The following is a 26,917-nucleotide window of genomic DNA, read 5'->3' as shown; positions in this document are numbered from 1 at the left end:
GTCATGGAGCCTGGGGGTCACATGATGGGGCTGAACGGACCGCAATAGCGCTGCTCAGAATCAGAATTTACTACACAAGGTATTTAAGAAAAGCCTTCTCTATGAGCTTCACATCAATGTGGCCACTAATGCTCAGTAGTGGACCACCCCTTAAATTATAGATTTTAATACTTGGAGCTAAAATGACCAGGAAAAAATAGAAGGAACAGTAGAAAGCAGAGTTCTACTAAAGTTTATTTCAGCATTATGAAGTCTTAGGGAATGCAGATGTGAAGCCCCGAGAACGCTGTGTCGGTGCATTACCTTCAGGGACTCCACGTAGCTGGATCTGGTCACAGGTAGGAGATCTTCTTCTTGTCGTGACGCCACTCTCAGTATTGCGGCCAGTAGGGACCGCCACTGCAGGTTGAGGGTCGCCTGGGGCTGATGGTGTGTGCAGTTAGTTGGAATAGCCTCCTGAGAGTGAGGCAAGCCCCAGGGCCCGGTGTAGGTGCGTAGTACCACAAGGCGCAGAATGACTCAACACAGGCAGGATGTCTTTCAGGGTTTTTACTCACAGTTGATGGCAGGGTGAGTGACCCGGGCGTAGCTGGGATGAACCAAGTGGGAACCAGGTGTCCTTCAGGCTGACTTGTGAGGGTGACTACTAACTCGCCTTCCTTAGCCCTTGGTGGTTTGGGGTAACCCCGACTTTGAGTCCCTATGGGGGTCACCCAGGGAAGATGCTGCAGCCTCTCTCCCCTTCGTTTGCCGTTTGCTTGTCGCCTGGACCAGGCCACTCCAGCTGCTTGCCTCCTGTGACCTATGGGCCCTAACTGTGGCTACGTGGCTGCGGCTTTTGTGGTGTTGTGGCGTGGGCTTTGAGAGCCCCACACCGGCAGGTTTAGCAAAAGAAAGCTGGATCTATCTCCGCTTCGGGATCTGCCGCCCGTTTGGGCCTGGTACTCTCTAGCAGTCTCCTTACTTCCCACTCCGTGCTCTCTCTTTAGCTGAAGATGGATTTCGGGTAGCCCTCCTAGTTGACCGTTCTCCCCCGTCAGTATCCACTGCGCGGGCGCTGTCAGACTGCACAGCCCCAGGGATCTGCTCCTCACTCGAGCTCCCTGGACTCTACACTGCTCTGGCTCACTGCCCCTCCTCTCCTGTTCTTGCCTATGCCACCTAGCAACCAGACTCTCTTACCACACCCCTTGAGAGGAGATGGAGGCTTTTGGCCCCCTCCACTATTCCAGTGAAGGTGAAGGCTTTTCCCCCTCCTGGGATCCCCAGGGGTCCTCTCATGGGTACATGTGTGAGACCTGATCACTATGCGCCTGTGTTCCACACCCCAGTCAGCCTTCTGGATTACCTGTATGGTACTGTCCCCAGCATGGGTGCAGTACTCAGTGGTGCCTGACCAGGTCAGGGGCGCCACATTCCCCCTTAGTTATCACCAGCACGTCCTCGGGCTGCAAGACAACATTTTAAAATGCATAAAACATTAAAACATGTAAAACATTTTTAAAAGCACCAGGTACCATACATCACCACCCTCCACCCACAAGTCCGTTAACCCACCCAAAACCCTTTCACGTTGGCCGCGACTTCAGCCACTTCTGGCAGGATGTAGAGGCGGCTTTCATGGGCTGGTGGTCTTCAGGGTATACCTAGCCTGGTGGATCCGCGCCTTCAGCCTCTTCTGGCAGGATGTAGAGGCGGCCTCCACAGTTGGTGCTGACCAGGTACCCTCTTTGTGGTGGAGAGCCAGGCCCCATAAACAGGCATGCTCTCTGGTCGCAGGTAAGCCAAGGCCCTATATACGGACGGGCTCCCCGGTTGCAGACGAGCCAAGCCCCTAAACAGGCTGACTCTGGTGGTGGTGGTGCCCTTTTGGTGTAACTATTTACACTGCGAGAGTTTGTGGCTATAGCCAGTTCATAGCCTTAAGGTTTATTTCTCACAATAGTTTATGTGGGCACATTCTTGAACTTTAAAACGTTGCAAAACAAACTTTCCAAACTGGTCAAAACTTTAACTTTTCAACTGCTGTACTTCTTACTTTAGGCAGATTCCTCTTCACCAGGGCTTGGGCCTGTAGGGCTGCGGCACCTGTTGCTTTCTTGACCTTTTTCCTCATCTGTAGTTGTCTCGTCAGTAGGTCCTTTGTCTTTTCTTTCTTCTTCTTTGGGACATGGCACTACATCTAGCGCATACCACCCTCTTTCTCCTTGGTGCATGGTGAACTGCACTGTGTCTCCCATCTTTAAGTTTCTGCCAGGGTGTCCTCTGGGCAGATTAGCTCTGACGTCTCTCCTATTGACAAAAATGCCTTCTTTGATACCAGGTGCTACGATGAACCCGTATCCTGACTTGAGGCTGAAGTCATCCACTACTCCTCTGCAAAGGGGTCCTCGGACCTGTGCTTTGGCTCTTCTCAGGAACCTTTTTTCTTGTAGGTCTCTGGCCGTGATGTCATCTCTCTGCTCTGGGGATGGCGGTGCAGGGGAAAACTGAGTTCTGCTGCGGCGCTGCGTCTTGCGGGCTGGATTCTGCGAAGTGCAGCTTACAAGCTCCCAGGTAGGGCGGTTGGGCAGGTCTTCTTCGTCAGCAGGAGGTGTCAGGTCTTCTTCGTCAGCAGGAGGTGTCAGGTCTTCCTCGTCAGCAGGAGGTGTCAGGTCTTCCTCGTCCCAGCGGGAATAGGGCAACATCTCCGGCTCGGGGTATGAATCCACTGCTGGTGGCTCCTGAGTCAGCTCCTCAGCTTCCTGGCCTCCTCTCCCCCTTAGTTCTTCGCTGCACTCTGGTCGTGGCAGCGCCGGGGATGAGTGTTCCTCAGCTGGCCCAGGCGGTGGACTCTTCAGCGTGGTTGCTGCAGGGGTTGCCTTAGGGGTGTGCGGAGGGAGCATGTATCGGTCCACCATCTCCTGTGGGAACTTGGCCTCCATGTCAGCCTTCAGCTGCCAGTATGCGGGGTCCTCCCCCAGCGTGGGCTTTCCAGCAGGGACCTCTTTGGACTGGGGAGCGGTGTCTGCTCTGGCCTTGCAGGCCGGGGTAAGTGGTGATGCAATCTCTTGGCGGGCCGCGCCCTGTATGGCGGCGGCCTGGTCTTGGCGGGCCGCGCCCTGTATGGCGGCGGCCTGGTCTTGGCGGGCCGCGCCCTGTATGGCGGCGGCCTGGTCTTGGCGGGCCGCGCCCTGTATGGCGGCGGCCTGGTCTTGGCGGGCCGCGCCCTGTATGGCGGCGGCCTGGTCTTGGCGGGCCGCGCCCTGTATGGCGGCGGCCTGGATCGGCGTCGCAGCTGCGATGGGATCTGTGCAGGTGGAGCTGGGCATCGCTGCAGTGATCGGGGCTTGACGGGCCGCACCTGGCGGGGCTGCGGCCTGGTTCAGCATCTCACTTGCGGCTCGGACGAGCGTCGCTGCTGCGGTGGGGTCTTGGCGGACTGGGCTCAGCAGGGTGGCAGCCTGGGTCAGCGTCACACCTGCGGCACGGATGAGTATCGCCGTGGCAGTCGGACCTTTGCGGGCCAGGCGGGGTGTCGCTGCGGCGGCCTGGATTTGGCGGGCCGCACCTAGCGTGGCTGCGGCCTCGCTCAGCGTCGCCGCGCCAGGCGCCTCTTCTGGGACCGCGGTCGTAGCAGCAGGGGTCGGAGCACTTGCGCTGGCCGGGGCAACTCTGGACTCACCCATCGGTGGCACCATCGGGATCTGAGTCGTCGCCGCTCGATCTGGCAGGCGTCGCGCGGCTCCCTCCTCGTAGGTCCGAACCGCCGCAGCCATCTCCAGAAGCTCCATGCGTTCCTCTCTGAGCTGTCGCATAATCCTGGCCTCCAGCTGATCGCAGAAGATAGCAAGCTCCCGGCACCACCAGGCAGCAGAGCCTGGTTCTGGGTATCCACGTCCGGACTCCATTTCTTTTCTCTGCAGCAGCAGGCTTGTGGCTCTCTTTCCTTCCCGCCGTCTCCGGACGCTTCCGCTTTCTTCACAAGCGAGGTCAGAACTCTGCAGGGGATCTCTGGGTAGCCACACCTCTTCGTGGGCGGTAACTTCTCCCAGCGCGGGCTGCTGTTGTTTTTCAGCGCGCTTTTCATGGTGGCAATATGGCGGCGCTTCCAATTTTTCAAGCGGACCGCCCAGGCACATGGTCACCTGTCTGAACAGGTCTAGTCCTTATCCTGTTCGTGACGCCAGATGTGAAGCCCCGAGAACGCTGTGTCGGTGCATTACCTTCAGGGACTCCACGTAGCTGGATCTGGTCACAGGTAGGAGATCTTCTTCTTGTCGTGACGCCACTCTCAGTATTGCGGCCAGTAGGGACCGCCACTGCAGGTTGAGGGTCGCCTGGGGCTGATGGTGTGTGCAGTTAGTTGGAATAGCCTCCTGAGAGTGAGGCAAGCCCCAGGGCCCGGTGTAGGTGCGTAGTACCACAAGGCGCAGAATGACTCAACACAGGCAGGATGTCTTTCAGGGTTTTTACTCACAGTTGATGGCAGGGTGAGTGACCCGGGCGTAGCTGGGATGAACCAAGTGGGAACCAGGTGTCCTTCAGGCTGACTTGTGAGGGTGACTACTAACTCGCCTTCCTTAGCCCTTGGTGGTTTGGGGTAACCCCGACTTTGAGTCCCTATGGGGGTCACCCAGGGAAGATGCTGCAGCCTCTCTCCCCTTCGTTTGCCGTTTGCTTGTCGCCTGGACCAGGCCACTCCAGCTGCTTGCCTCCTGTGACCTATGGGCCCTAACTGTGGCTACGTGGCTGCGGCTTTTGTGGTGTTGTGGCGTGGGCTTTGAGAGCCCCACACCGGCAGGTTTAGCAAAAGAAAGCTGGATCTATCTCCGCTTCGGGATCTGCCGCCCGTTTGGGCCTGGTACTCTCTAGCAGTCTCCTTACTTCCCACTCCGTGCTCTCTCTTTAGCTGAAGATGGATTTCGGGTAGCCCTCCTAGTTGACCGTTCTCCCCCGTCAGTAGCCACTGCGCGGGCGCTGTCAGACTGCACAGCCCCAGGGATCTGCTCCTCACTCGAGCTCCCTGGACTCTACACTGCTCTGGCTCACTGCCCCTCCTCTCCTGTTCTTGCCTACGCCACCTAGCAACCAGACTCTCTTACCACACCCCTTGAGAGGAGATGGAGGCTTTTGGCCCCCTCCACTATTCCAGTGAAGGTGAAGGCTTTTCCCCCTCCTGGGATCCCCAGGGGTCCTCTCATGGGTACATGTGTGAGACCTGATCACTATGCGCCTGTGTTCCACACCCCAGTCAGCCTTCTGGATTACCTGTATGGTACTGTCCCCAGCATGGGTGCAGTACTCAGTGGTGCCTGACCAGGTCAGGGGCGCCACACAGATATTCGATATTCACTAATTCAGACCAGTCAGCAGAGCCTATAAGAGCCTCCATTAGGCCGGGTTCAGATCACTGTATAAATAAATTGTCACTTTTTCAACCAGTAATAAGACAGTTTTTCATAGAAACTGTCATCCATATGACAGCAGTATGTCTGTTTTTTTGTTATTCCTATGTCTTTACCTTTCCATCATGTACTTTGCAGTGGTCCATGATAACTTTCCAGGATCCATTCATTTCCAGGGCCATAGTTGGGGCACTGACATTTATGTTCCTATGTGCTGCTTCCTATGTGTCAGCAGACTAATTCTTAAATGCATATCTATCAATGTGTGATATTTCTCTTTCCATCACTTACATCTTCAAAGGAGTATACTCCCCTGTCAATAACATTTATTTTTCTTTCCTTTTTCTTATTTTTTCTGCCTCATTAAACATTGACATTTCAGCTGATTTTTGCCATGGTGCACATTGTTAAAGAGAAGGTGTCGCATTTTTTTATTTTGTATTAATAATAGTGATTATGAAATCAAGTATTTATAATACAAAAGTATATTAATTGTTTATTTAGTTTTTATTTAATTCTAGTTTTACTGAAGCCCTGGGCGCTGCTATCTTGAATTTGCTGTGAGTAACTCACCTCCTTTACGGCAGCCCCCAGGGCATAAAAGACTCTTGTCGGGCTCCGACTCTATACTGCAACATAGAGGAGGCATCTGCTGTGAAATGGACGCACCTCCTGGGCTGTCCAGATCACAGCAGAGGGAGGAGATCAGCGCCATCTTTGTGGAGCTCACAGAGTATGCTGTGTGCTCCACTTTCCCCCTGTCAACTGTCGGGATGTGTGACTAAGGGCCGCCCCTTCCCCCGCTACCATCTCCAATGACACCCCCTCCCCCCGCTCTACCCAGCCCCACTCCCCCACCCCACCGCCGCCGCTGCCGGCGTGCATGCAGCAGAGCATTGTGTGTGTGCGCATGCAGAGCATTGTGTGTGTGTGTGTATGCAGCAAAGCATTGTGTGTGTGTGTGTGTGTGTGCGTGAATGCATGCAGAGCATTGCGTGCAGGCGTGCGTGCATGCAGAGCATTGCGTCCACGTGTGCGTGCATGTGGCAGAGCATTGCCGCCCTCATGCTGCTCGGTCACACACACAGTACACACAGTATATAGTATATACACACACTGGCTCCGCCGCCCTCATGCTGGTCGGTCACACACACAGTATATACACACAGTATACATGGTATATAGCATATACACACACTGGCTCCGCCTCCCTTATGCTGCTCGGTCACACACACAGTATATACACAATGTACACACGGTATATAGTATATACACATGGTATATAGTATATACACACACCCACTGGCTCCGCCGCCTTCATGCTGCTCGGTCACACACACAGTATATACACACAATACACACAGTATATAGTATATACACACACACACTGGCTCCGCCTCCCTCATGCTGCTCGGTCACACACACAGTATATACACACAATACACACAGTATATCGTATATACACACGCTGGCTCTGCTGCCCTCATGCTGCTTGATCACACACAGTATACAGTATATAGCATATACACACTGGCTCCACCTCCCTCATCCTTCTCGGTCCCACACACAGTATATACGCACAATACACACAGTATATAGTATATATACACACACTGGCTCCACCACCCTCATGCTGCTCGGTCACACACACAGTATATACACACTGTACAAACACACTGTGTGCGTGCGTGTGGCAGAGCATTGAAGGCGGGCGTGTGGCAGAGCATTGTATGTGTGCGTGCATGTTGCACAGCATTGTGTGCGTGCATGTGGCAGAGCATTGTGTGTACATGTGTGTGGCAGAGCATTGCGGGCGTGCATGTGGCAGAACACTGCAAGTGGGCGTGCATGTGGCAGAGCATTGGTGGACTTGGGCATGCAGAGCGCTATGTGGGGAGCACTATGCAGCTGTCCTTGGTGACACGTTAGACATTTGTGGTCACCAACAAAATGGCTCCGCACTGTGTCCATAAATTTCATCTTCCCTTATCCTTTTGGCAACACCCAGATTGGGAGGGGGAAGTGACATCACATACAGATTCTGCCCACTTTTACTGCAGCTGTAATGTGAGCTAGTTCTACAGTAGCTCTGCAGCAGGATTTCAGCAGCTGCTCCCCCTAGTGTTTAAGAGAAGAAAATATCAAACTTTTTAATTGTTTTTTATATTTTGCTCAATTAAAATTTAAACAAAACATTAAAAAAGATTAATACTTTACATTTTTTTAGTTATTGAATTATTTTTTTTTTTGGACGACACCTTCCCTGGTTTTCCTCTAGTCATTATACATGGTTTATAAGGGGTTGTCCAGTGAAAACAAGTTATCACCTATCACTAGGATAGATGATTATTTACGGATAGTTTGTGTCACATGTATAGGGACAAGCTCAGGGCTAGCTCTCACCTGAGCATCTAGGCCATGCACTTTAAACGGGTTCTTTTCATTTAGGCACTCGTGGGGTTAATGCACATTCTGTTGCAGCAGCAGACTGGCTCAGCTGGCAGCAGTTTATCAATTGCTGGCCGGAATTTAAGCCCTCTGCTTCCTGGACTTGTTGCTGGTTATTTTTTCAGTTAGGATCTAGCCAGGGAGCAGAGAGGATGGCTTGTTAACTACTACTGCTGCTATCTGGTCTTTGTTGTAAGTTGTTCTACTACCTCCTTTCCTTTGTACCCTTACCCGTACACCTTCTATTATCCCCTGGTGCAGGTTTTTGGGGTGTATGTTTTTTGTTACTTCCGTCTGTTGTTCTCTGTTGGTGAGTTGTTGGGCTCCTTTCGGGTCAATCTCCTGGGTGGAGGGGACACAGTTGTTAGGGCCTGGACAGGAGACAGGGTCACGTTGGAGGCTCGACCCTGTTAACCATTAAGTCTACCGTTGGGATAAGGGGCAGCTCAGGGTCGCTAGTCATAGGGTCAGCCTAGGAGTCCCTGTACCATCCTATCCCCCTGTTGTTATAATTTGGGTCTGACTGCTGGGACCTTCCCCGATCAGCAGAGCAAGATATTTTATTTCTGTGACTTGGAACTTTTATCCATTACAAAATACAGGGGCAGATCAGCCACCCAACCACCACTACATTCATTCTCTAGAAGCTGGACAAAGCTGAAGAGTATAGCACTCCACATCCCCATGGGGTCAAGCATGACAATTACCACTCAAGGCTAGAAAGGATAAAAGAGACCAGCCTATTGGTGTGGTTTCCAGCAGTAGGATCCCCACAATCAACTTGTTATCACCTATCTTGTGGTCAGGTGATAATTTTTCACTAGAAAGCCACTTGAAGCTGAAGTGTCAGATATCCATTCATAGTATAATTAGGATATCAAACTCATTACAAGAAGACCCTTTGTGGTAATGCTATGTAAAACATGTTGACAAATCTATGACATTCAGTCACAGTCACGGATACATTTTATAGATTTTTCCAGTAGTATAAGAAACTTTCTAGTGAGATTGTTTCAGTAATAAAACCTTGAGAATCAATCAGCGTTATTTCCTCCATTCTATGGCATTCATTCATGATTCAGCAGCTAAATCTCACCATTAGTTCTGGCATATTAATGATCAGTTGCATGGGTAGCTTGACATCAGGGTCATCTGTGTAATCCATTGGGACTATACTAGGCGCCAGTTCATAAAACCTTCCGTGCAACCTGCAAGAAACCCATAAATATCTTCTGTGAAACGTTAAAACATATTAGCTAATTCAGGTGTCATTTCTAAGTGTTTATCATAATTCCAGGAAGCTATTGCCACTGTATACGGCAGAATAAAGAACGAGATACAGCATGTGCCAATATATCACCTGAATAGGACTATTTATCTTACATAATGGAACCTGTGTCAGATGTCAGTGTAACCAGTGTCACATGCAGTAGATGTCAATAACACTGAATTGCTGGCCGTTCATCTCATTGTCATCCACCAGCAAGCTAAAAGTGTGTCCTTGGATAAATCTTACATGTTTTAGATATAGCAGCCATAATATTCGGTTCTTGGTGTACCGGAACCAGGAAAAATTGACACGTGCGAGGATCTGAGCATCCTTGACACATGCAAATTGTGATGAACAGACAACTGTATCAGAGCATCTCTAAAACATCATGTCTTGTTGGGATATCATAAGATCATTGTTGTACTATACCAGGATCCACAATATAAAGGATATCAAGGAAGACCAAAAGTTGAAATGGAAAAAGGGACAGGGATGGATGCCACAGGCTTATGGATGCCCATGAACAGCAATGCTTATCCCATCTGCTCTTATCATTCTGCAGAAAGCTACTGTAGAAAAAAATTCTGAGCATCACAACTGGATTTTTGAATAATGGAAGAAGGTGGCCTGATCTGATGAATCCAGTTTTATACACCATGGGGATGGCTAGGTGACTACTTAGGAAATAGTTAGTACCAGGATGATATATAGGAAGCAGGCAAGCCAATCGAGATATTGTGATGCTCTGGGCAATGTTCTGCTGGGAAACATTGGGTCATGGAATTCATCTTGATGATACCTTAACACATACATTTTCCTTAAAGATGCCAGAAGCCACGTTTACCCTAATAAACATACAGTAGCTACTTCATACAGTGTAACAAACACTGCCAAGCTACAAAATTTGTTCCGGAATAATTTGAAGAACATGACAAAGCACTAAGGATGGTAACCTGGCCTCCAAATTCCCCAGATCTCAAGCTGATTGAGTATCTGTAGGCTGTGCTGGAACACAAGTCTGCTCCAGAAAGGCCTTGGCCTCACCTCACAGGACCTGAAGTAAACCTGTCACTCGATTCATGCTACCCAAACCATGGGCAGCCAGGTATGGTTTACTTTGCTGTGGTATGTCAGAGAAATTAAAGTTTGAAGCACTAACTGGGGGTTATATGGAGAGACCAGATTGGGTTAGCGTCAGCTTCTCCTTGCACCGCTCATTGATTGACATCTTTCCAATGTAAGTACAAAGCCAGAGACTTATCAAAAAGTGGAGTGGGGTGGGAAGCTGTCTGGTGGCCATGGTGGACTAGTCACATCTGTCCCTATAGTTCCCAGATGGATCCTCAAATTATGTTTTCTCTGAAAGGCCAGAGCCTTTCAAAGAAAAACTTAAAGCACCACTCCATTGGGTTTTTTTTCACCACTGGTGTGATGCTTTTAATCTAAGGTTTTTGTCCCCTGCCTTATTCTCACCTTCTGGCATCTTTGCCTTCTATCGCTGAAACTACAGTCGGTCTCCTACAGTTGACTTTTTGATCGCTACAGTGTTTCATGGAGAGAACCGAAGGTCACTGTTCTACGCAAGTCTATGATATCCTCGTTCTGACTTTCTTTAGACTTGCATTGAGAGCTTGTGACGTAACGTCTGACTTCTGACCATTCAAAAGTTGCGATTACAATATGGCACAGCAGGACCACAGCTGTGTTGATAAAAGGTGAAAACGCAGGAGAGTGAGTAAATGACAGGGAAGGGGGCTTAGATTTAAAGCACCACTCCAGTGCTGAAAACAAACAAACCACTGAGGTGGTGCATTAGCTAGTAGCAATAGTGCAGCAAGACTCTGATTCATGCTACCCATGGTTTGGGAAGTATGATTCAAGTGACAGTTTCCCCTTAAAACATCTTCTCCTAACATCCTGGCACCACATACAGATGTATCTCAATAAATTAGAATATCATCAAAAAGTTAATTTATTTCAGTAATTCAATACAAAAAGGGAAACACATATATTATATAGTCATTACACACAGAGTGATCTATTTCAAGTCTTTATTTCTGTTAATGTTCATGATTATGGCTTACAGCCAATGAAAACCCAAAAGTCATTATCTCAGAAAATTAGAATATTATATAAGACCAACTGAAAAAATGATTTTAAACTCAGAAATGTTGGCGCCTACTAAAAAGTATGTACAGTAAATGCACTCAATACTTGGTCGGGGCTGCTTTTGCATGAATTACTGCATCAATGCGGTGTGACATGGAGGCGATCAGTCTGTGGCACTGCTGAGGTGTTATGGAAGCCTAGATTCCTTGATAGCAGCCTTCAGCTCATCTGCATTGTTGGAACTGGTGTCTCTCATCTTCCTCTTGACAATACCTCATAGATTATACTGTTTAGGTCAGGGGAGTTTGCTGGCAAATCAAGCACAGTGATACTGTGGTTATTAAGCCAGGTTTTGGTACTTTTGGCAGTGTGGACAGGTGCCAAGTCCTGATGGAAAATGAAATCTCCATCTCCAAAAAGCTTGTCGGCAGAGGGAAGCATGAAGTGCTTTAAAATTTCCTGGCAGACGGCTGCGCTGACTTTGGTTTTGATAAAACACAGTGGACCTACACCAGCAGATGACATGGCTCCCCAACCCATCACCGATTGTGGAAACCTCACACTAGACCTCAAGCAGCTTGGATTGTGGCCTCTCCACTCTTCCTCCAGACTCTGGGACCTTGATTTCCAAATGAAATACAAAATTTATCTTCATCTGAAAACAATACCTTGGACCACTGAGCAACAGTCCAGTTCTTTTTCTCATTGGCCCAGGTAAGACGCTTCTGTCTCTGTCTATTGGTCATGAGTGGCTTGACACAAGGAATGCAACAGTTGTATCCCATGTCTGGGATACGTCTGTGTGTGGTGGCTCTTGAAACACTGATTCAAGCAACAGTCCACTCCTTGTGAATCTCCCCCAAATTTTTGAATGGCCTTTTCTTAACAATCCTATCAAGGCTGCAGTTATCCCAGTTGCTTTTGCACCTTTTTCTACCACACATTTCCTTCCACTCAACTTTCCATTAATATACTTGCATACAGCAATCTGTGAACAGCCAGCTTCTTTAGCAATGACCTTTTGTGGCTTACCCTCCTTGTGGAGTGTGTCAATGACTGCCTTCTGGACAGCTATCAAGTCAGCAGTCTTCCCCATGATTGTGTAGCCTACTGAACCAGACTAAGGGTACCTTCACACTTAGCGATGCAGCAGCGATCCGACCAGCGATCTGACCTGGTCAGGATCGCTGCTGCATCGCTACATGATCGCTGGTGAGCTGTCAAACAGGCAGATCTCACCAGCGACCACTGAACAGCCCCCAGCCAGCAGCGACGTGCAAGCGACGCTGCGCTTGTACGGAGCCGCCGACTGGAAGCTGCGGAGACTGGTAACTAAGGTAAACATCGGGTATGGTTACCCGATGTTTACATTAGTTACCAGCGCTGTGTGCAGGGAGCAGGGAGCCGCGCACACTGAGCGCTGGCTCCTTGCTCTCCTAGCTGCTGTACACATCGGGTTAATTAACCCGATGTGTACAGCAGCTACATGTGCAGAGAGCCGGAGCCGGCAGCACAGGCAGCGTGAGAGCTGCGGAGGATGGTAACTAAGGTAAATATCGGGTAACCACCTTGGTTACCCGATGTTTATCTTGGTTACAAGCTTACCTCAGCTGTCAGACGCCGGCTCCTGCTCCCTGCTCGCTTCATTTGTCGCTCTCTCGCTGTCACACACAGCGATCTGTGTGTCACAGCGGGAGAGCGGCTTTGAAGAAAACGAACCAGGGCTGTGTGTAACGAGCAGCGATCTCGCAGCAGGGGCCAGATCGCTGCTCAGTGTCACACACAGCGAGATCGCTAATGAGGTCACTGCTGCGTCACAAAAAGCGTGACTCAGCAGCGATCTCGGCAGCGAGCTCGCTGTGTGTGAAGCACCCCTAAGGGACCATTTTAAATGTTTAGGAAGCCTTTGCATGTGTTTTGTGATAATAATTCTAATTTTCTGAGATAATGACTTTTGGGTTTTCATTGGCTGTAAGCTATAATTATCAACATTAATAGAAATAAACACTTGAAATAGATTACTGTTTGTAATGACTCTATATAATATAAGCATTTCACTTTTTGTACTGAATTACTAAAATAAATTAACTTTTTGGTGATATTCTAATTTATTGAGACGCTCCTGTATCTCAAGACACATTTAGAAGTCTTTTGTACTTCATGTTGCCGATTCATTAAGGTCTGAAAAGTTGTGTAAAAGCTTTGAAAAATTACAAAAAAATGTTGCAACGTTTGGCGTTTTCATGCCAGTTTGAAGTAGCTCCACCAAAGTTGGCAGAGCTGGTGAGGGAGGCTGTGTGGTGGTGAAATCTGCTTGAGTCCCCGAATAGACACCTACCCAAAATTAGGTGGGAGGTTTTAATGTTGTGACTGATCAATATATGGGGTATAAGACCTGCTTCATCTACATGCAATTATTCTGCAGTTACCTATAGACCCTAGGGAAAGCCAACTGTATACAGACTTCCACAGTTCCCATTGAGTTCAATGCGAGCTGTATAAAATTATCTACAGTTCAAACTCCTTTCTCAGAACAGCCCTGTCCCCTGACTGCACTTTATTCACCCCCGTCAAGCTCTGAGTCTCCACCACTGTCTGTTATTGTCTGCAGCGTTCAGGTCATGTTGAAAGAGCTGCAGCCCATCAGTGAGCTCATTGGCTCTGAGGAGCTTGTGTTGTCACCTCAGACAGAGCTGCTGAGCTCACTGATTGGTGCAGCATTGCAGACATTAACAGACACCATGAGCAGCGGAGGAGACTCAGCACTGGAGCTTCGGACTTTGATAAAGGACAAGTTTTTTTTTAAAACAAACTACAGAAAGAAGGCAGGGTCTTTCTAAAAACAGAAGACCCCGTTAATTTAAAAAAAAGTGTAGTATAACTAGAGATGCTGGCAGTGGGTAGTAAAGCCCAGTTTTTAGGGCCCTTTGATTTCTGTGTATATGCTTGAGCAATACTTACCGGAGGATCTCTTTACGTGTGAAAAATGTACAGTCCTAAAAGATAAAATCAAAAACGGTTTGCATTAATTTGTAAAAAAAAAACACCTCAATTGCAGCAGAGTCAAATTGTGTTATTTATATAGTTGGTACTTCTGCAAAAAGTACTGTTGTGAAAGTTCAGAAGTTTAGTGATGAGACCAAAGTACTGGATAAATATAAGAGATAATAAGACATACATACACATTATATCAGTCATAGAAAAACATGTAAATATAATTAGCCCATATTGAATAGGGGACACTGACTAACCATTTTGGATTATAAATAGATCCTAATACTAACCATCCATTAGTGTGAACGTAGTGCTACAATATTTAGTTACAACTTTTAAAAGGACCCTATAATCAGAAAATGACCTATTGTTTAACCCCTTAAAGGGAACCTGTCATCAGAAATTTCGCCCAAAAGCTAAAAGATTCCCCCTCTGCAGCTCCTGGGCTGCATTCTAGGAAGGTCCCTGTTATTATTGTGCCCCATGTGAGACCAAAATAAAGCCTTTATAAAGTTCTACCTTTTTGTATGCAGCTTCTGTAAATCCGTCACGGGGGCGGGCTCTCTGCCGTCCGTTATTCTGCCTCCTGGTCCTGTATGCCGCCCCCCATCGCTCCTTTCCATATCTGATGCACCGCCCACTGCTCCAGCCATCCCCACGCATGCCCAGTGCCAGTCTCACAGGACTGAGCAGTTTGACCGCTGGTGACGTGTGCGCAGGCAAGTGATTATGGACGGGGCTGTGACTGTTATCAGCAAGTACCCGGCCATAATCTCTTGAGCGCGCAAACCTCTCCAGCATTCACACTGAGCTCAGTGTAGATGCTAGACTGTATGGGCTGCTTCCAGGAATGACGTCCCTTTGTCATGTGATAGGGGCGTGTTCGAAATACTATCACGTGACAAAGGGATGTCATTCCTGGAAGCAGCCCATACAGTCTAGCATCTACACTGAGCTCAGTGTGAATGCTGGAGAGGTTTGCGCGCTCAAGAGATTATGGCCGGGTACTTGCTGATAACAGTCACAGTCCCGTCCATAATCACTTGCCTGCGCACACGTCACCAGCGGTCACACTGCTCAGTCCTGTGAGACTGGCACTGGGCATGCGCGGGGATGGCTGGAGCAGTGGGTGGTGCATCAGATATGGAAAGGAGCGATGGGGGCGGCATACAGGACCAGGGGGCAGAATAACGGACGGCAGAGAGCCCGCCCCCGTGACGGATTTACAGAAGCTGCATACAAAAAGGTAGAACTTTATAAAGGCTTTATTTTGGTCTCACATGGGGCACAATAATAACAGGGACCTTCCTAGAATGCAGCCCAGGAGCTGCAGAGGGGGAATCTTTTAGCTTTTGGGCGAAATTTCTGATGACAGGTTCCCTTTAATGTTTTTGTTTTTTGAGATCCCCGCATCCAATCAGCGCCAGCTTCCTTCTTTTAGCTACTTGACATCTTTTTTAAAAGCAGATAAAAGACACTCAAAAGCCTGAACCTATGCACAAAAAAGCAAGTAAAAACGTGGCTAAAACACACAGTAAAAATGCCTTAAAAGGTGTCAAAACCAAGTGTATTGTATGCAGCATTTTTCCTGCTATGGCCGCCTTCACGCTGCGTTCCTCTCCCTGTTCAGTGGTCCCATTCTGTACGACCCCCCCCCAAAAACGGGTTTTAGAGGTATGCGCATACGGTGAAACTGACTATAATGGTGCAGACGGAGCCACACTATGCTCTGTCTGTACCATATTCAGGAGTATACGGCTACTGGAGGTGGATACCCAGACGTAGTAGATCACATCCAGGTGTCCACCTCCAGTAGCCGTATACCTCCGAAAATGGTGCACGACAGAGCACAGTGTGACTCCATCTACACAATTATGGTGAGTAGTCCCTTTGGCACCTACGTCCGAAACCGGTTTTGCGGGGGTTCGGACAGAAGCCCCAATGGGACTACTGAACGGCGAGAAGAACGCAGTGTGAAAGCGTCTTAAGGGTACTTGCCCACTATCAGGACCTGCTGCATCCTGACCTGCGGGGCCGTGAGTCTCCTCTGCAGGAGATTGTAGCTGCCCAAGTCCCTGATCAGGGTTTGGGGTGCTGCGGTCTCTCGCTTGTGTTCTCCCTATGGAGAACACTTGCGACTCCACAGCAAAGAATTGACATGCTTGTGGCTTGGAAAGCCACACACCACAGGTCAGTGTTCGCTGCTGGCCATACACGCACTGTGGTCATGGGGTTTCTATAAATCCCATCCACTTTGCTTGTACTGTACATTGCAGCCTTTTGGAAGCAGCAAAAACACACTGCATCCCAAATGCTGCAAACACTGATTGTGGGCATGGGCCCTAATACTCTGGGTTTTGGTGACAGCAAGCTCAGAAGTGTCAGGGTGTGGTTACAGCTATCGCACACACTGTACTAGGCAGTGACTATAGTCATGCAGGCTATGTTTCTATGACTGAAAGCTGCTGGGAGGCATATAGTTCATCTCCTCCCAGTAGCCGAGCTTTCAGTGTGGCGGACGCGTAATGTTAGAACGCTATTAGCTAGCAGATTAACCCCATATCTGCAGATTAGTAGAGTTCTTTTTACATGACAGGTTCCCTTTAAGCCTACTTCATTATAAATTAGTAGCAGAGAACTGTATTGTAATATAATTATAGCGCTGGACACAGGCTAATAATATCATTGGAGCTGCTGAAATGAAAAGTGTCAAATCCCAGAGATCCATTACTTAACCAGGTAAATATGGATTTGTTTTTGTTTATTCCATGTACAATACTTTCTATGTCGTCATGACTTAAAACCTAATCACAAAGAAGTCTATCACACATGCACACAGTGCATTTAGGGACAAGAGCTAAGGCTGACTGCACTGTATCTGAGTCAGGCAGGAAGAAAGAATTTGTGAATGATGAAAATAGAGATTTATTGCTAATTTCCTTCCAAATCCCCATCTCTTTGTGATAAGCCTTTCCAAAATCCAAGAAATGAAACGCATGCAGTACAACAAGAACTGGCGGTGACCTTAGAAGCAGCAGTGTGTTAATCACAGCACAATCTGAGACGATATCACTGTGCTGCTTCAGCAAAATCCAAGGTAAATGAGCGGGCCAAAAAATGCCTCGTCATATTCCAGCGGCTTGCTGACAGAGTATACATGCTTCACCGGAACGTGCATGAACTTGGTCTCACAATAAGAGAAAATTGGCTGTCTTCAAACTTTGGGGGTAAGAACTCATTATGGAGCTTTTTTTGTAGAATTCTGGTGTGAAACGGTTTGAAAATCTTTGCACAATTTGTAGTTGCATAAACGTTTTACGACTTCTGGCATCTATGCCAATTCTTTCTTAAAAAAAAAAAATAGGTAGAACTTTGCCAGAAGTGGCATGGCCAAACGTGGCTGGCAAATTCATAATTTATGCCCCAGTAGTGTCATAAATTATGGGTACGTCACTTTTTGACTCAATGCACTGCTTGCAGTGGTGAAGATTGATTTCCACACATGAGATGAATGTTGCTTTATAGAAAAAGAATTGCATGTTTGCAATGTGCAAGGCCGTGGAAATAAACTAAAAAAAACAAAAAAAAATACTAAGCCAGGGTTTTCCTACTTTTTGTGCCCTCCCTAGTTTGGGCTCCTGCTGTCAGTCCTTGCCATCGCTCCTCATTTTGGCTCTTTCACGTTTTCATCATTACATTGGTTACGAAAACAATATTTGATTTTCATTTTAAAAGTATACACCAATAAAAGAGAAATAAGTTATCAAAAACAATTACATTTTAACTTGGCGGTAATAGATACATCTCTGCCCAGTCGACATTATTAGACTCTGAGGATCCATGTAAAGTCCTGACGTGCAGAGTACTGTCAGACATGAGGACGCTAAGGCCACGCGTTCTCGTTCAGAATTTGGAGAGTTTTTTACCTCAGTATTTGTAAGACAAACCAGGAATGGACCAATCAAATGGAAAGTAGAATAACAACACGGGCATCACAAGTCCTGGGTAAAAAAAAATCACCAAATAGTCAACGTGTGCATGTGGCCTATAGTAGTCACTGGAGCTCTTGTTGTCTTATCTACTGATGACCAGATTTGGTGCTCTTTGTTCGTTTATGTGCTGTTTTTAAAAATGGACCTAGGTCATTTTTAGTGATAAATTTATTAAGTTATTTTTTCGGACTTTTTCTTTCTTTCTATATACCTGTTGCTATATTTGGTTTACTCTACCCAGGTATTTTTCTGGAACTATGGTTAGTGGTATCCTGCCATTTAGTCAGAAAGTGATAAGAGCTTGGATGTGTGGTTTGATTACAGATGACTTTACACAGTTAAGGTGGATTTAGACACTGCAACATCGCAAACGACATCGCTGTAACGTCACCGGTTTTGTGACGTTATAGCAACCTCCCCAGCGACATTGCAGTGTGTGAAACGCATCAGCGACCTGGCCCCTGCTGTGAGGTTGCTGATCACTACACATCTCTCAGGACCATTCTTTGGTCCTTTGTTTCCCACTGTGCAGCATGATCGCTAGAAAGTCTCAGTGTGTAAAGGGGCCTTTACAGCGACTTCGTTAGCGACTTCCCTTTCAAAAAGCTGCTTTACAACGTCCCCAATAACTAGCTAGGTCGTTCTGCAGGTCCGGATCGCTGTTGCGTCGTTGGCCAGGTTTGCCTGTTTGACAGCTCACCAGAGACTTTGTAGAGATCCCGGCCAGGTTGGGATCGCTGGTGGAATCGCTAGAAAGTCTCAGTGTGTAAAGGGGCCTATACCCATCATCCATACCTCCTTCATTCAACAAGAACATAACAAAACATGCTATTTATGTATATGTAGACTCTGTCTCCCAGTTTCCCTCATTTGCTCACATGTGGGGATATCTGATTGGCTGCCTAAAGACTGATTGGATTATTCTTTGATATTGTCTCTTGTTTGAACTTTTCCTTTGAAATGTAGTGGTCAAACCACAGGACTCCAACACTCATGATTAGAGGCTTGGCATGCATTAACTGTTAGGGTACCTTCACACTTAGCGATGCAGCAGCGATCCGACCAGCGATCTGACCTGGTCAGGATCGCTGCTGCATCGCTACATGGTCGCTGGTGAGCTGTCAAACAGGCAGATCTCACCAGCGACCAGTGAACAGCCCCCAGCCAGCAGCGACGTGCAAGCGACGCTGCGCTTGCACGGAGCCGCCGTCTGGAAGCTGCGGAGACTGGTAACTAAGGTAAACATCGGGTATGGTTACCCGATGTTTACATTAGTTACCAGTGTGAGCAGTGAGCAGGGAGCCGCGCACACTGAGCGCTGGCTCCTTGCTCTCCTAGCTACAGTACACATCGGGTTAATTAACCCGATGTGTAATGCAGCTACATGTGCAGAGAGCAGGGAGCCGCGCACACTGCTTAGCGCTGGCTCCTTGCTCTCCTAGCTGCTGTACACATCGTGTTAATTAACCCGATGTGTACAGCAGCTACATTGCAGAGAGCCGGAGCCGGCAGCACAGGCAGCGTGAGAGCTGCAGAGGCTGGTAACTAAGGTAAATATCGGGTAACCACCTTGGTTACCCGATGTTTATCTTGGATACAGCTTACCTCAGCTGTCAGACGCCGGCTCCTGCTCCCTGCTCGCTTCATTTGTCGCTCTCTTGCTGTCACACACAGCGATCTGTGTGTCACAGCAGGAGAGCGGCTTTGAAGAAAACGAACCAGGGCTGTGTGTAACGAGCAGCGATCTCGCAGCAGGGGCCAGATCGCTGCTCAGTGTCACACACAGCGAGATCGCTAATGAGGTCACTGCTGCGTCACAAAAAGCGTGACTCAGCAGCGATCTCGGCAGCGAGCTCGCTGTGTGTGAAGCACCCCTTACAGAAAATAATGGTCTACTATTTAACATATTGAAAGAAAGGCATAAACTGTTCCTACCTGCCACAGCCAGGGGTGTTAGCTTTTCAAACTAAACAAAGATACAGTCAATCTCTAAATTCTTGCATAGAAAATTAGATCTTATTGTCTCCTTCCCTCATCTACATATGCAAAAGAGACTTTGTAGGTGTCATATTGTGGACTTCATTGTTAGGGCTAAGCCACACGGCGAGAAAATCGGTGCGAGTGGAGTGCGATAAAACATCGCATTCCCCTCGGACCAATTCTAGCCTGTGTGTCAGCACACATGGGCGATTATTTTCTCAGCCCTAATCGGACCGAGAAAACAATCGCAGCATGCTGCGATTGTAATCCGAGACTCTCTCTCTCGCACCCATTCAAGTGAATGGGGCGAGAGAAAAATCGCACTGCACTCGCAGTACACCGGTGTACTGCCAGTGCAATGCGAGAATGGCTATAGCTGACTACGCAGGAGAGAGGGAGAGAAATCCCTCCCTCCCCTCCTGAGTGCCGGCCCGCCCCCCGCAGCTGAGGTCTGCTCCCACGAACGGACCTCAGTTGCAAGGACACACGCATGACACTCGGCTCTGCTGTACTGCCAGCACGAGCCGAGTCTCATGCAAGGGGATCGCAGTAATCCCCGTGTGGCCCCAGCCTTATGTGAAGTCAAAACAGAGGTGGTTGCAAGGGAACTGGCTGATTGTATTTACGTAAAGTTAGATATCCCCCACTGTAAAGCTGGCTTTACACACTGAGACTTTCTAGCGATCCAACCTGCGATCTCAACCTAGCCGGGATCGCTACAAAGTCTCTGGTGAGCTGTCAAACAGGCAGACCTGGCCAACGACCTAACAGCGATCCGGACCTGCAGAGCGACTAGCTGGTCGTTGGGGACGTGTCAAAAAAGCAGGTGAACTTCACCCGACTTCATTTAATGCCGCGCGGCTCTGTGTGCCGTGTAAATAAATAAATAATTAAAAAAATCCGGCGTGCGGTCCCCCCTATTTTAATACCAACCAGATAAAGCCATACGGCTGCAGGCTGGTATTCTCAGGATGGGGAGCCCCACGTTATGGGGAGCCCCCCAGCCTAACAATATCAGCCAGCAGACGCCCAGAATTGCCGCATACATTAGATGCGACAGATCTGGGACTGTACCCGGCTCTTGCCGATTTGCCCTGGTGCGTTGGCAAATCGGGGTAATAAGGAGTTATTGGCAGCCCATAGCTGCCAATAAGTCCAAGATTAATCATGTCAGGCGTCACCCCGAGATACCTTCCATGATTAATCTGTAAATTACAGTTAAAAAACACACACCCGAAAAATCCTTTATTAGAAATAAAAAACACTAACAAATTCCCTCATTACCAATTTATTACCCACAACAAAGCCCTCCTTGTCCGGCGTAATCCACGGTCCTCCAGCGTCGCATCCAGCTCTGCTGCATGCAGGTGACAGGAGCAGCAGAAGACACAGCCGCTCCTGTCACCTGCACGCAGCTAATGAAGAGAGCCGTGTGATCGGCTGAGCTGTCACTGAGGTTACCTGGATCCAGCGGTGGATGCAGCGGTGGCCGCGGGTAACCTCAGTGACAGTTCAGCTGATCGCGTTACTCACCTCATTTGCTGGTGATTTCCCCCCCTCTCTCATACTCACCGATCCCCGATCACCGGCGCTGCACGGCGTTCACACTGCTCCGGCGGCTTTTCCTTTTTTGAAAAAGCCGGCCGCTCATTAAACAATCTCGTATTCCCTGCTTTCCCCGCCCACCGGCAAATGTGATTGGTTGCAGTGAGACACGCCCACACGCTGAGTGACAGCTGTGTCACTGCACCCAATCACAGCAGCCGGTGGGAGTGTGTATACTGTGCAGTAAAATAAATAAATAAATAATTAAAAAATCCGGCGTGCGGTTCCCCCTATTTTAATACCAGCCAGATAAAGCCATACGGCTGCAGGCTGGTATTCTCAGGATGGGGAGCCCCACGTTATGGGGAGCCCCCCAGCCTAACAATATCAGTCAGCAGCCGCCCAGAATTGCCGCATACATTAGATGCGACAGTTCTGGGACTGTACCCGGCTCTTCCCGATTTGCCCTGGTGCGTTGGCAAATCGGGGTAATAAGGAGTTATTGGCAGCCAATAGCTGCCAATAGGTCCTAGATTAATCATGTCAGGCGTCTCCCCGAGATTCCTTCCATGATTAATCTGTAAGTGACAGTAAATAAACACACACACACCCGAAAAAATCCTTTATTAGAAATTAAAAACACAAACACATTCCCTCATTACCAATTTATTACCCACAACAAAGCCCTCCTTGTCCGGCGTAATCCACGGTCCTCCAACGTCGCATCCAGCTCTGCTGCATGCAGGTGACAGGAGCAGCAGAAGACACAGCCGCTCCTGTCATCTGCACGCAGCTAATGAAGAGAGCCGTGTGATCGGCTGAGCTGTCACTGAGGTTACCTGGATCCAGCGGTGGATCCAGCGGTGGCCGCGGGTAACCTCAGTGACAGTTCAGCTGATTGCGCTACTCACCTCATTTGCTGCGTGGAGCTGACCGGAGCGGCGGTGAGTAGCGCGATCAGCTGAGCTGTCACTGAGGTTACCCGCGGCCACCGCTGCATCCACCGCTGGATCCAGGTAACCTCAGTGACAGCTCAGCCGATCACACGGCTCTCTTCATTAGGTGCGTGGAAATGATAGGAGCGGCTGTGTCTTCTGCTGCTCCTGTCACCTGCATGCAGCAGAGCTGGATGCGACGCTGGAGGACCGTGGATTACGCCGGACAAGGAGGGCTTTGTTGTGGGTAATAAATTGGTAATGAGGGAATTTGTTAGTGTTTTTTATTTCTAATACAGGATTTTTCGGGTGTGTGTTTTTTAACTGTAATTTACAGATTAATCATGGAAGGTATCTCGGGGAGACGCCTGACATGATTAATCTAGGACTTATTGGCAGCTATGGGCTGCCAATAACTCCTTATTACCCCGATTTGCCAACGCACCAGGGCAAATCGGGAAGAGCCGGGTACAGTCCCAGAACTGTCGCATCTAATGTATGCGGCAATTCTGGGCGGCTGCTGGCTGATATTGTTAGGCTGGGGGGCTCCCCATAACGTGGAGCTCCCCATCCTGAGAATACCAGCCTTTAGCCGTATGGCTTTATCTGGCTGGTATTAAAATTGGGGGGGACCTCACGCCGGATTTTTTAATTATTTATTTATTTATTTTACTGCACAGTATAGACACGCCCACCGGCTGCTGTGATTGGGTGCAGTGACACAGCTGTCACTCAGCGTGTGGGCGTGTCTCACTGCAACCAATCATATTTGCCGGTGGGCGGGGAAAAGCAGGGAATAAGAGATTGTTTAATGAGCGGCCGGCTTTTTCAAAAAAGGAAAAGCCGCTGGAGCAGAGTGAACGCCGTGCAGCGCCGGTGATCAGGGATCGGTGAGTATGAGAGAGGGGGGGACACTTCAGTCACTCGGGGGATTAGCGGTCACCGGTGAATCCTTCACCGGTGACCGCTAATCAGGACGCTACACAGACAGAGCCGCGGAGTCGCTGTAAAGTCCCCTTTACACACTGAAACTTGCTAGCGATGCATGCTGCACAGCGGGAAACAAAGGACCTAGGAATGGTCCTGAACGATTTGTAGCGATCACAACTTCACAGCAGAGGCCAGGTCGCTGATAGGTTTCACACACTGCAATGTCGCTGGGGAGGTCGCTGTAACGTCACAAAACCGGTGACGTTACAGCGATGTCGTTTGCGATGTTGCAGTGTGTAAACCCAGCTTTAGTTCAATCCAGAAAATTGGGAGTAAAAAGTCAAACACTTTGAATAGTTGCAAAAACTTAGCAACTTTCATGTTTTCACATCAGTTTTCAACCCGCCAAATTAATGGAAAGAGGCAGTGTTTTTTTACGCCGGAAATGTCACCTTGGCCTTCCTGGGGTAACATTTCTGACAAGGCACACACCACTTATGACATGCGCTGAATTCATTATTTCGGGAAATCTTAATCCTGCACACCCATCATCAAGATCGGTGTATGAAACGCCAGTCTTGAGGAATCAGGGGCCTATGTCCTTTATGGCAGGTCTAGTATAGCGTTTTACGGGGGATCAGAAATGTATGCATGATTGGCAATCCTGACTGAAATGAGGAGATAAAGTTTGGTGTAATGTTAGTGAATGCGTTTTTATCAGTGATTGGGCTTGTTCACACACTGCAATTTTCCCCACACGCTTATGCCATGGAAAAAAAGTACAGCGTCTTCCAGTTTCTGCACAGTAATGAGCATGTGCTACTTATTTTTTTCTTGCGGATTTGAAACAATAAAGCGTTTTTTCAAATCCGCAGCATGCACATTTTTTCAGTGTTTTTCACCAATTCCAATGATTGGGGAAAAAAAACCCAAATAAAAAATATGCCAACCCGGCATGAGACAAAAACCCAGCAGATAGGCACTGCCCCATTGTTTAACACTGGTGTGAGTGCAATCCAATATTTTATCGTATTGCAATTGTCCATGTAAAATGCAAGTGGAACCGAGGCCTAACATAAACTGTTCTTTCTCGGGCTGTTAGTTCAGGTCAGGAAACCCAAGGTCAGGTGGGAAATAGTGACTGTAACATGGGCTTTTCTTTATGAGGCTGTTAGATCAGGAGACCCAAAGTAAAGTGGGGAATAGTGACTAATATGGATTTCTTTTTGAGGCTGTTATTTCAGGTCTTGTGGGGAATAGTGACTGTAATATGGACTGTTCTTTTTGAGGCTGTTAGTTCAGGTCATGTGGAGAATAGTGACTGTAATATGGACTGTTCTTTTTGAGGCTGTTAGTTCAGGTCTTGTGGGGAATAGTGACTGTAATATGGACTGTTCTTTTTGAGGCTGTTAGTTCAGGTCTTGTGGGGAATAGTGACTGTAATATGGACTGTTCTTTTTGAGGCTGTTAGTTCAGGTCTTGTGGGGAATAGTGACTGTAATATGGACTGTTCTTTTTGAGGCTGTTAGTTCAGGTCTTGTGGGGAATAGTGACTGTAATATGGACTGTTCTTTTTGAGGCTGTTAGTTCAGGTCTTGTGGGGAATAGTGACTGTAATATGGACTGTTCTTTTTGAGGCTGTTAGTTCAGGTCTTGTGGGGAATAGTGACTGTAATATGGACTGTTCTTTTTGAGGCTGTTAGTTCAGGTCTTGTGGGGAATAGTGACTGTAATATGGACTGTTCTTTTTGAGGCTGTTAGTTCAGGTCTTGTGGGGAATAGTGACTGTAATATGGACTGTTCTTTTTGAGGCTGTTAGTTCAGGTCATGTGGGGAATAGTGACTGTAATATGGACTGGGTTTTTTTAGGCTGTTAGTTCAGGTCATGTGGGGAACAGTGACTGTAATATGGACTGTTCTTTCTGAAGCTATTAGTTCAGGTCAGATGACCCACGTCCCAGCTGCGACATTATAAACAGCAACTAAAAACCATCAACTTTGTTCATATGAAAGCACTAAGACAAAGTCATAGTGGTCCAAGAGGATGAATAATCACTAAACCACTTCTCAGCAGATAAAACCAGGTGAACATCACCACTACACTCAATAATGGGCCACAGCGGTCACATGCCACATACTTTACTGGTGAACATTATCGCTAAGGGCACTAACTGGTTGCATTGGTCATGTGTTGGCCGCTAGTAAAAAAAAAGAACAATAGATCCATTAGAGGTTCAGCTGTGGCTCTATGGGGAAAGAAAAGGTGAGTGGTGTTTCTTTTTATTTCACATCATTTGTATTTATTTTTTTTAAACTGGATAAATTAATTGACTAGTCACTATTGTTTTGGAATTGGTTTCCTATAAAATTGGTCCTAGATTGTTTATGCCCTATTTAGAGAAGAAAATGATTTTATAAGCATATTGAAATAGATGACTACTAGTGCATTCTATGCAGCCTGGATGAAATGTGTTGGGTGTTAATAATAACTGCAAATAAATGCATAAATAATAACCGTGCATCATAAAATCTAAATATAAATGTACTTCCCAGAACTCGAATAAGGCCAGGGTCTGATGGCTGTAATACTAATGAAAGCGGCCTAATATAATAGTCATTAGCTTCAGCGCAGGTTTATACTGTCATTACTACAACATATATTACTATGCTATGTGTTCTATTTAACTTCCATTACTAGCAGTCACAGGGTTAATGACCGGAGGGGGATGGGTAGGGAGGCTGTCAGAATGTTCTGGAGGATATGTTATCATTGTCTAGAGTTCCAGGTTTGTTCTCTAGAGTCTCTGGGATGAATAATTCAGGCCTGTGCTAAGGATAAGATGGCACTCTGTATATATGGCAAAGCATTGACGGCTCTCTAAACATATTAGATCTTCTTATCTGTATTCGGCATCGCCGCTCTTCTCCAAGATCTCTATGGTTCAATGACCCCCCCCAGAATCCCACTGGAATAGTGTCTTGCTCTAAATTAGGATTCCTGACAATTAAAAGTAATAAAACCTACAGAATACAGGGGATGTAGTATAAATATTGTGGTATGATAGAATGATTAAAATATAAGACAACACAGTAGTAAATATAAACGTAACAATATAAACTCTAAAGTCTAAACTGACTCAGAAGCAGCGTGTAGATGCTGCAATGATAACCGTTCTCTCCTCAAACGCCCCCCGTAGGTCATGAATTGTGCCCCTGACGGAATATACTCCCCTCATTGCCGGATATTGTTTGTCTGAAGAAAGTATAAGTATTTTGTCAGCTCCAACTCATAATCAGTTCTAAGGCTAGATCGCTTCTCTGACCCAG

General features: G+C 47.6%; 1 protein-coding gene across 1 annotated transcript in view; it reads right to left on the bottom strand.

Moving 5' to 3' along the window:
- CIB2 (calcium and integrin binding family member 2) overlaps nucleotides 1–26,917 on the bottom strand; it is a 36,563-nt gene that overhangs the window by 8,211 nt on the left and 1,435 nt on the right. The window contains exons 2-3 of the mRNA XM_075342654.1: nucleotides 14,176–14,210; nucleotides 8,932–9,043 (exon numbers count right to left, since the gene is read on the bottom strand). Of these exons, the coding sequence (XP_075198769.1) occupies nucleotides 8,932–9,043; nucleotides 14,176–14,210 (147 nt within the window). The remainder of the gene's footprint in view (nucleotides 1–8,931; nucleotides 9,044–14,175; nucleotides 14,211–26,917) is intronic.

The sequence above is a fragment of the Anomaloglossus baeobatrachus genome, chromosome 4, assembly GCF_048569485.1.
Source record: "Anomaloglossus baeobatrachus isolate aAnoBae1 chromosome 4, aAnoBae1.hap1, whole genome shotgun sequence".
Classification (NCBI taxonomy): domain Eukaryota; kingdom Metazoa; phylum Chordata; class Amphibia; order Anura; family Aromobatidae; genus Anomaloglossus; species Anomaloglossus baeobatrachus.
Note: the sequence above shows the minus strand (reverse complement) of the source record. Positions and strands in the feature narration are given on the sequence as shown.